Source organism: Nicotiana attenuata, chromosome 11 (assembly GCF_001879085.1).
Source record: "Nicotiana attenuata strain UT chromosome 11, NIATTr2, whole genome shotgun sequence".
NCBI classification, from domain to species: Eukaryota; Viridiplantae; Streptophyta; class Magnoliopsida; order Solanales; family Solanaceae; genus Nicotiana; species Nicotiana attenuata.
In genome coordinates this window covers 15454930-15465706 of record NC_031999.1, presented here as the reverse complement: position 1 = coordinate 15465706, position 10777 = coordinate 15454930, and the positions used below count along the sequence as shown (strand labels likewise).

The 10777-nt window shown below is 43.4% G+C and overlaps 1 protein-coding gene across 1 annotated transcript; it reads right to left on the bottom strand.

The window, feature by feature from the left end:
• LOC109234725 (protein FAR1-RELATED SEQUENCE 5-like) lies at positions 963-2740 on the bottom strand. Its single transcript, XM_019400789.1, has 3 exons — positions 2356-2740; positions 1674-2210; positions 963-1285 (listed from the first exon to the last, which is right to left on the bottom strand). The coding sequence occupies exons 1-3, from the start codon at positions 2738-2740 to the stop codon at positions 963-965; spliced, it is 1245 nt and encodes a 414-aa protein (XP_019256334.1).

The window sequence follows — 10777 nt, the reverse complement described above, 5'->3', positions numbered from 1 at the left end:
CAAAAAGAAGGGTCACTGTAAAAAATCTATTCTCTCTTTCTATGCATTTAATTCTTTTTTTTTATTTCTAATCATTTGGTAAATATTTTTTAAATTTTGTATTCTGTAGCGATTGTGGTGTATTTGTTGCTGCCTTTGCGGAGTATGTTAGCCTTGGAGATTTGTCAATTCCCGCAGAAGACCTTTCTGATATTGACCAACATCGTAGACGCTATGGAGCGCTCCTATGGGACTATGCTACAAAGAAGCAGGAAGATGGGTCAATCAGTGAAAGTGAGGTTACAGGCAGACTAGCAAGGAGGAAGGGTGCACCTGCATTGAATGAGAAAACAAGAGTACAGAGAAAGAAGAAGTAGTGTCATGTATATGTAATTTAGTTGATGCTAGTTTGTAGGATAAGTATAGTACACAACTTTCTGAACAATTCCTTTGTGTTTTTATTGTAGCTGACCTTTTGTTTTGTTAATTTTTATCCAGTTTAGTAGTTCACTTGAAAATAACTTGGTGGTTTTATCTCCAGTTGTTTAATATTTACAACACTTGTTCTTCATTATCTTAAACGTAGTTATTATGTTGTCAGAATACAAATTATCTACAAAAAAAATTTCAAATTATCTACAATCTGGAAACACTCAATGTTGAGATTGTATATAATTTTATAGTTCAACATGTATATAATTTGTAGGGATTTACCTCCAGTTGTATTTAATTTTTGTATATAACTACCAGTTCAAGTTAAATTAATTTTTTTAAACTTGTAGTTATATTGTAGATAATAAATATTAACTGTTATGTACAGAATGTAAAAAATGGAGGTAGATGCTTGACACAATATAGAAAAACATGTTAACAAACACAAAAACAAATTGAAGTTAACTACATTATGATCTTTAAAAACTTAAACGATTACACACAAAATTCTGTTAACTTGAACACACTAACAACTATTTTGAAATACTATTCTAACTACATGATATTTTTTTTTTGGGTGCATTCTTGCAAGATCTTTTGTTATGCCCTTCACCTCCACAGTTTCCACATGATACCTTGTACTTCTTTGACTTTAGTTCATCATATGTTTTGTATCTTTCCTTTTGAGGTCTTCCTGGCTGCTTTTTCTCTCCCGTAGGTGGATTTACTACTTCATCAGATATATGTTGTGGCACATTCCATTTGCTTTCATCAGGAAGAGGATTTACTGGTATTTCATATGTACGCAGTAGGCTCTCCCTTGTGTAATACCAAGAGCAATAGTTTTCATAAGTTTCATTCCTGTGCCTTAAAGCTGCCAAAGCATGCGCACATGGAAGTTCATCAAGTTGGAACTGGCCACAAGTACATTTCTTGCTTTCAAGACACACAATGTACCGCTTCACACCATCTATCACAGTATGGATATGATCTGTTGAAGCCCTCACCTACAATTACATAGCAAACAGAAAGAAAAATATTTACAATCATAAAAATAGATTATCTATAATTTATCTACAACTTATCTACAATCTACAAATTAACTACAATTTTTCAACAATTTATCTACAATCTGAAAATACTGTATATTAAAATATTATTTTTCTGCACCAAATAAACAGATCTTACCCTAAGTTTCTGAGATAATGTACTGTTTTTCTCCAATTCTTTGTTGAATTTGTACCCAAGGTATGTGAAAGTACCCTTTGCCTTCAATAACTTCTCTTTTGTCCAACGTTCAAGAAGTGTCCTCATATGCTCTAATAGGTCAAATATTGGCAGCTCTCTTGCATCTTTTGTTACAGCATTCAACGACTCTGCAATGTTTGATGTCATAGTCCAAGTTCTATTCACCGTTGCATGTACTCTTGACCATCTATGATAGCCAATATCATAGAGGTATGATTTAACACGCGGGTCTATCTCTTCAATCTTCGACATTCTTTCATTAAATTCATCCAGAGTGTATGACCCTGCTGTAGCAAAGTACAATTCAATTAATTGTAGATGACCCTTCTTGAACTTTGCCCTTATGTTTGTCCAAATATGCCACACGCAAGAGTAGTGTGGCACGCCTGGATAGACAATTGATGTTGCCTTCAGGATACTCTCATTCCTATCTGAAACAACACACATTGAAGTTCTTTCACCATATGCTTGCTTGAATTGCTCAAAAAACCACTTCCACGATGCGTCGTTTTCCGAATCAACCACAGCATATGCCAAAGGCAATATTGTACCTACATTATTAGTAAAAAAATAATGTACTGCCAGCTTTGAAAATGCATATAAAAACACAAATACATATAAATGATAATATATCTACAAAGTATCTACAATGTATCTTAAATTTATAAACTGCCTACAAAATAACTACAATTTTACCTGCTGCTTCCATTGTGCTTGCTGTCAGCATAATCCCCCTGTAGGCTGTCTTTAAGAATGTCCCATCAACCACTACTACTGGTCTACAATATTCCCAACCACTTATTGATGTACAAAGAGCAACAAATGCATATAAGAAGCATTCATCTGTTGTCTTCTTCAATTTAACAACTGAACCAGGAAACGTCTTCTCAAGAATATAAAAATATTTTGGTAATTTGTTGTAGGAGTCAGCCGGATGACCTCTCAATAACTGTAAAGCCTTTTCCTTTGCTCTCCATGCTTGCATGTAGCTTAGGTTCACTCCGTGTTGGGACAACATGTCAGTTTGTATGTCTTTTGGTGTGTAAACTGTCTTAGGATCACAATACTTTGGCATGACCATGCTACCAACTACAACTACAGTACGTTTGCACTATATGAATGTATCGTCCATTAAGGTGCATGTGTGTTGTTGGTTGAAACTCCTGATCTTGAACATTGCAGAATCATTAATTGATGTTGCCTTGAAGTGCCAATTACAGTTTTTTGCAACACATATAAGCCAGTAGCTACAAAAAAATACATTTATAATACAAGTTATCAATGTAGATGTAACAAAAGCACTGTTTTAACATAAAGTAACACACTATACAATATGACTACTTTTCATCTACATATCACAAGGAAAATACTGTTTATAATGATCTTTTCACCATTAATATCTTCATACCTTCTCTGGCTAGATCTTTTAACCCTGAATTGGAACTTGTGCATGACAGAATAGTGCCTCATTGCATTTGCAATTGTTTGCTTGTCTTGATACACTTGTCCTTCTTCTATAACACTTTGTGTACCTTCAATTATTATTTCACTTTGATATTCCTCTATGACTGTGACGACCCAAAGGGTCATCACCTGTTTTCTCACTCATTCTGTGTCTCCGAGGCCTTGAAAACCTCATTTAGGCTTGTCTCGATTTGCATGCGCAGTCCGGGGCGCGTAGCTGGAAAGCTTAAATATAAATTCTGTGTAAAAATTGATGAATTTTGATATTAATATGAATAAAGTTGACTTTGGTCAACATTTTGGGTAAATGGGCCCGGACCCGTGATTGGACGGTCCCAGAGGGTCCGTAGAAAAATATAAGACTCGGGCATATGCCCGGAGTCGAATTCCAAGGTCGAGAGCCTGAGAAATGAATTTTTCTGTGAAATTGTGTTTCAGAAATTAATATGGAAATTTGAAAAGCAAATTGATTAGAACGTGTTGGTATCGGGCCCGTATTTTGGTTCCGGCGCCCGGTACAGGTCTTATATGTGGTTTAAGCGATTTTTGTGAAGTTTGGTTGAAATCGGACGTCATTTGATGTGTTTCGGACCTAAATATCAAAAAAATGAAAGTTTATGAAGTTTGATGAAAAAGTGATGATTTTGAGGTTTAATTCATGGATTTTGATGTTATTTTGGCGATTTGATCGCACGGTTAAGTTCGTATGATGTTGTTGAGTTAGTTCATGTATTTGGTTAGGAGCCCCGAGGGCTCGGGTGTGATTCGGAATGGTTTTAGACTTAGAAATGTTGCAGAAATAGCTGTTGTTGGTTGCCCAGATATTCCTTCTATGCGATCGCATAAGAGTGATCGCGATCGCATAGAGCAAATTTAGGGGGTTAATAAATCCTTCTATGCGATCGCATTCTACCCCACGCGATCGCATTGTGTAAAGCCAGCCTTCCTTTTTTTTCATCTATGCGATCGCAACATCATGTCCGCGATCGCAGTGCACAACAGACATAACCTTATGCGATCGCATTGCCTTCTCCGCGATCGCATAGACCAATTTTTACCCAGCTATAATTAAATTCCAGAACAGTGTAGTCGCGGACCCTTCATAAAAATATCCGAGTTTCTTCTTCTCCAAGGTCCTTAGGCATCCATTGAAGCTTCCTTTCATCAAGACCACTTGGGTTAGTAAATTCCAACTTGTTTTCTTTATTTTCCATCATTATTAATCAAATTCCTAGGCTTAAATCATGTAATTTAGGGTAGAAATTGGGGGAAATGGGTAGAGTTAGGGCTTTTTTTATTTTTTCTTGATTTAGACCTCGTTTTGGGGTCGAATTTGAAAACAAATTATATATTTGGGCTCATGGGTGAATGGGGGATTTGATGTTGGTCCGAACCTCAAGTCTTGACCAAGCGGGCCCGGGGTCGATTTTTGGAAATTTTGGGAAGAAAGCTTAGAAAACCATATCTAGGCATTGGGTTTGATTTGTTTAGCTTATTAATGTTGTAAAGTCGTTATTTCATAGATTTGATTGAGTTGGAGCCGAATTCGAGAGGGAAGGCGGTCGTTGTGGATTGATTTAGCTGTGGAAGTTGAGGTAAGTGTTTGGCCTAACTTTGGCTTGAGGGAATAGCAGTTGGGTCTTGTTTGCTATTTGCTAATTGTCGAGTACGGTGTATAGGCATGGTGACGAGTATCTATACATTGGTATCTAGCATGACCGTGAGTCCTTATATTGTGCTTAACCTGATTTTGTTGTGATTCTTCCATGCTTATTTGATGATTTCTATGTAATGTAAAGAGCATGATAAAGAAATTATGATTATTAGACTCCGTGGAGCATTGGCTTGAGTNTTTCAGGACGCTTTTGGTCCCGATTTGGGTGGACCTCACTGGAGAGCGTCACCCCGGGGCAGGATTGCTTCCTGTAGCACCAGCCACTTCTCAGGCTCGGAGAGGAGTTCAGACGTCCTGCTACACGTACTCTGGAGCAGGTAGCTCCCCAAGCTCAGGTTCCAATGGTTCAGCCGGGTATGTGACTCAGACCGGCGATGGAGCGGCTATGTCCGCAGATGCCTTGTGGAGGCTGGATAGGTTCACCAAGCTCTTCACCACCACATTCAGCGGTGCTTCTTCAGAGGACACCCAGGATTTCTTATATAGCTGCCATGAGGTTCTTCGGACTATGGGTATTGTGGAGACCAATGGGGTCGACTTCGCCACCTTTCGTCTAGCAGGATCCGCCAAGACTTGGTGGAGGGACTATTGTTTAGCCAGACCAGCAGGGTCGCCATCTCTGGCTTGGGACCAGTTTGCAGAGTTGTTCTTGGAGAAGTTTCTCCCCGTTACTCAGCGAGATGCTCTTCGCAGGTAGTTTGAGCGCCTCCAGCAGGGCTCTATGACAGTCACACAGTATGAGACCCGATTCATTGATCTAGCTCGCCATGCTATTGTTATACTCCCCACCGAGAGAGAGAGGGTGCAGAGGTTTATTGAGGGAATGATTCAGCCAATCCGTCTCCAGATGGCTATGGGAGCCGGGAGTGAGATTTTTTTCAGGAGGCGGCAATGCGGCCCGTAGAGTTGAGATGGGTCTTGCACGGGGAGGTGGTCATGGGTCAGATAAGAGGCCCCGTCATGAAGGTAGATTCAGTGGTACCTCGTCTGGAGGTAGAGATTCTTATGGTAGAGGCCATCCTCCGAGGCCCTTTTAGTCAGCTCTCCAGGTCTCTCATGGTACTTCAGGCGGTAGTGGTTCTCAGCCGCATTATTCAGATCAGCAGTCTTTCAGTGCACCACCAGCTCCCATCAGTGCACCGCCACTTCAGAGTTTCGGGGGAGGACATTCAGGTCGACAGGATCAGCAGCCTCAGCAGCCGAGGGCTTGTTACGGTTGTGGTGACCCGAGTCACATTGTCAGATTTTGCCCTCGAGCTTTGGGTAGTTCCCAGCAACAGGGTCCTCGCACCATGATTCAGGCACCAGGTGATCCACAGGCTGCCCAGCCAGCTAGAGGCGGGGGTAGAGGTCATAGAGGTGGAGGTAGGGATCATAGAGGTGGAGCTCGAACCGCCAGAGGTAGAGGCCAGCCAGCAGCCGACCATTCCAGAGATGTGGTCCAGGGAGGTGAGGCCCAGCCCCGGTGTTATGCTCTTCCAGCCAGGCCAGAGGCTGAGTCTTCAGATGCAGTTATTACAGGTACTATTCTGGTCTGTGATAGGGATGCTTCAGTGCTATTTGACCCTGGGTCTACGTATTCATATGTGTCATCCTATTTTGCACCATACTTGGTCATGCCTAGTGATGCTTTGAGTATTCCTGTTTATGTATCTACACCGGTGGGTGATTCTATAGTGGTCGACCGAGTGCATCGTTCCTGTGTGGTAGTGTTTGAGGGTCTTGAGACCCGTGTCGATTTATTGCTCTTAGACATGGTGGATTTCGACATTATATTAGGGATGGATTGGTTGTCCCCGTATCATGCTATCTTGGATTGTCACGCCAAGACCGTGACCTTGGCTTTACCAGATTTGCCCCGTTTGGAGTGGAGAGGGACCCCAGGGCATACCACCCGCAGAGTTATTTCATATGTGAAGGCTCGACGCATGGTCGAGAAGGGGTGTTTAGCTTATCTGGCGTATGTTCGCGATTCCAGCGCAGAGGTCCCTTCTATTGATTCTGTTCCTATTGTTCGGGAGTTCCCCGAGGTTTTCCCTTCAGACCTGCCGGGTATGCCGCCCGACAGGGATATTGATTTTTGTATTGATCTGGCTCCGGGCACTCAGCCCATTTCTATCCTGCCGTATCGCATGGCCCCGCCAGAGTTGAAAGAGTTAAAGGATCAGTTGCAGGATTTGCTTGAGAAGGGTTTCATTAGACCCAGCGTTTCGCCTTGGGGTGCGTCGGTGTTATTTGTGAAGAAAAAGGATGGTTCGATGAGGATGTGCATTGATTACCGGCAATTGAACAAAGTGACGATAAAGAACAAGTATCCACTGCCGAGGATTGACGATTTGTTCGACCAGCTTCAGGGTGCGAAGGTGTTTTCAAAGATAGACTTGAGATCTGGCTACCACCAGTTGAGGATTAGGGCATCCGATGTCCCTAAGATAGCATTCCGCACTCGGTACGGGCATTATGAGTTCCTGGTCATGTCGTTTGGGTTGACCAATGCCCCAGCAGCATTCATGGAGTTGATGAACCGAGTGTTCAGGCCTTATTTGGACTTGTTCGTGATAGTCTTTATTGATGATATTCTGATATACTCCCGCAGTCAGGAGGAGCACGAGCAGCACCTCAGAGTGGTTCTTCAGACTCTGAAGGATAGTCAGTTATATGCTAAGTTCTCGAAGTGTGAGTTCTGGATGAGTTCAGTAGCATTTCTAGGTCACGTTGTATCAGCAGAGGGTATTCAGGTGGACCCGAAGAAGATAGAGGCAGTCAAGAACTGGCCTCGACCAGCATCAGCTACAGAGATTCGGAGTTTCTTGGGGTTAGCAGGCTATTATCGTCGGTTCGTGGAGGGGTTTTCATCTATTGCAGCCCCGATGACCAGATTGACCCAAAAGGGTGCCCAATTCAGATGGTCGGAGTCAGACGAGTGTGAGGCGAGCTTTCAGAAGCTCAAGACAGCTCTGACTACGGCACCGGTATTGGTTTTGCCCACAGGTTCAGGGCCTTATACAGTCTATTGTGATGCTTCCCGTATTGGGCTTGGTGCAGTATTGATGCAGGATGGCAGAGTCATAGCCTATGCTTCGAGGCAGTTGAAGATCCACGAGAAGAATTATCCGGTTCATGATCTAGAGTTGGCAGCCATTGTTCATGCTTTGAAGATTTGGAGGCATTACCTATATGGTGTGACGTGTGAGGTGTACACTGATCACAAGAGTCTTCAGTACTTGTTCAAGCAAAAGGAGTTGAATTTGAGGTAGATGAGGTGGTTGGAGTTATTGAAAGATTATTACTATTTTGTACCACCCGGGAAAAGCCAGTGTGGTGGCCGATGCATTGAGTAGGAAGTCCGCCAGCATGGGTAGTCTTGCTTATATTCCGGCCAGCCAGAGGCCGCTTGCCTTGGATGTTCAGGCTTTGGCCAATCGATTTGTGAGGTTGGATATTTCTGAGCCTAGTAGAGTGTTAGCTTGCACGGTTGCTCGTTCTTCATTATTGGAGCGTATCCGTGATCGGCAGTTTGATTATCCCCATTTCTGTGTCCTGAGAGACACGGTGCAGCATGGAGGTGCCAAGAAGGTGGCCTTAGATGATGATGGTGTCTTGAGACTGCAGGGGCGAGTTTGTGTGCCCAATGTTGATGGGATTCGAGAGTTGATCTTAGCGGAGGCCCATAGTTCCCGATATTCTATTCACTCGGGAGCCGCGAAGATGTATCAGGACTTGCGGCAGCATTATTGGTGGCGTAGGATGAAGAAGGATATTGTTGCATATGTGGCTCGATGTTTGAACTGTCAGCAGGTTAAGTACGAGCATCAGAGGCCTGGTGGATTGTTTCAGAGGATTGAGCTTCCCGAGTGGAAGTGGGAGAGGGTTACCATGGATTTTGTTACTGGACTCCCGCTGACCCGAAAGAAGTTTGATGCGATTTGGGTCATTGTTGATAGGCTGACCAAGTCAGCGCATTTTGTTCCTGTTTCAACCACTTATTCATCCGAGAGGTTAGCTGAGATCTACATCAGAGAGATTGTTCGCCTTCATGGGGTGCCGGTATCTATCATTTCGGACCGGGGTACGCAGTTTACCTCGCGCTTCTGGAGAGCAGTTCAGCGAGAGTTGGGCACCCAGGCTGAGTTGAGCACAGCACTCCATCCTCAGACGGACGGACAGTCCGAGCGGACTATTCAGATATTGGAGGACATGCTCCGAGCTTGTGTTATTGACTTTGGAGGTTCGTGGGACCAGTTTTTGCCTTTAGCAGAGTTTGCCTACAACAACAACTACCAGTCCAGCATTCAGATGGCTCCATATGAGGCGTTGTATGGTAGACGATGTCGGTCCCCAGTGGGATGGTTTGAGCCGGGAGAGGCTCGGTTATTGGGTACAGATTTAGTTCAGGAGGCCTTGGATAAGGTCAAGATCATTCAGGACAGGCTTCGTTCGGCTCAGTCGCGGCAAAAGAGTTATGCAGATCGTAAGGCTCGAGATGCAGCTTTCATGGTTGGTGAGCGTGTATTGCTCCGAGTGTCGCCTATGAAGGGCGTGATGAGATTTGGGAAGAAGGGCAAGCTTAGCCCTAGGTTCATCGGTCCATTTGAGATTCTCGACCGTGTGGGAGAGGTGGCTTATAGGCTTGCCTTGCCGCCTAGCTTGTCAGCCGTGCATCCAGTTTTTCATGTGTCCATGCTTCGGAGGTATCACGACGATCCAGCCCACGTGTTAGATTTCAGCACTGTCCAGTTGGACAAGGATCTGTCTTATGAGGAGGAGCCGGTGGCTATTCTAGACCGGCAGGTTCGACAGTTGAGGTCAAAGAGCTTTCCTTCAGTACGAGTTCAGTGGAGAGGTCAGCCCCCTGAGGCATCCACCTGGGAGTCCGAGTCCGATATGCGGAGCCATTATCCTCATCTATTTCCTGACTCAGGTACTTCTTTCTTTTGTCCGTTCGAGGATGAACGGTTGTTTTAGAGATGGAGAATGTGACGACCCAAAGGGTCATCACCTATTTTCTCACTCATTCTGTGTCTCCGAGGCCTTGAAAACCTCATTTAGGCTTGTCTCGATTTGCGTGCGCAGTCCGGGGCGCGTAGCCGGAAAGCTTAAATATAAATTCTGTGTAAAAATTGATGAATTTTGATATTAATATGAATAAAGTTGACTTTGGTCAACATTTTGGGTAAACGGACCCGGACCCGTAATTGGACGGTCCCGGAGGGTCCGTAGAAAAATATGAGACTCGGGCATATGCCCGGAGTCGAATTCCGAGGTCGAGAGCCCGAGAAATGAATTTTTCTGTGAAATTGTTTTTCAGAAATTAATATGGAAATTTGAAAAGGAAATTGATTAGAACGTGTTGGTATCGGGCCCGTATTTTGGTTCCGGCGTCCGGTACAGGTCTTATATGTGGTTTAAGCGCTTTCTGTGAAATTTGGTTGAAATCGGACGTCATTTGACGTGTTTCGGACCTAAATATCAAAAAAAATGAAAGTTTATGAAGTTTGATGAAAAAGTGATGATTTTGAGGTTTAATTCATGGATTTTGATGTCATTTTGGCGATTTGAACGCACGGTTAAGTTCGTGTGATGTTGTTGAGTTAGTTCATGTGTTTGGTTAGGAGCCCCGAGGGCTCGGGTGTGATTCGGATGTGATTCGGAATGATATTAGACTTAGAAATGTTGCAGAAATAGCTGCTCTTGGTTGCCCAGATATTCCTTCTATGCGATCGCATAAGAGTGATCGCGATCGCATCGAGCAAATATAGGGGGTTCATAAATCCTTCTATGCGATCGCATTGTACCCCACGTGATCCATTGTGTAAAGCCAGCCTTCCTTTTTTTTTTCCTCTATGCGATCGCAACATCATGTCCGCGGTCGCAGTGCACAGCAGACATAACCTTATGCGATCGCATAGACGAATTTTACCCAGTTATAATTAAATTCCAGAACAGTGTAGTCGCGGACCCTTCATAAAAATATCCGAG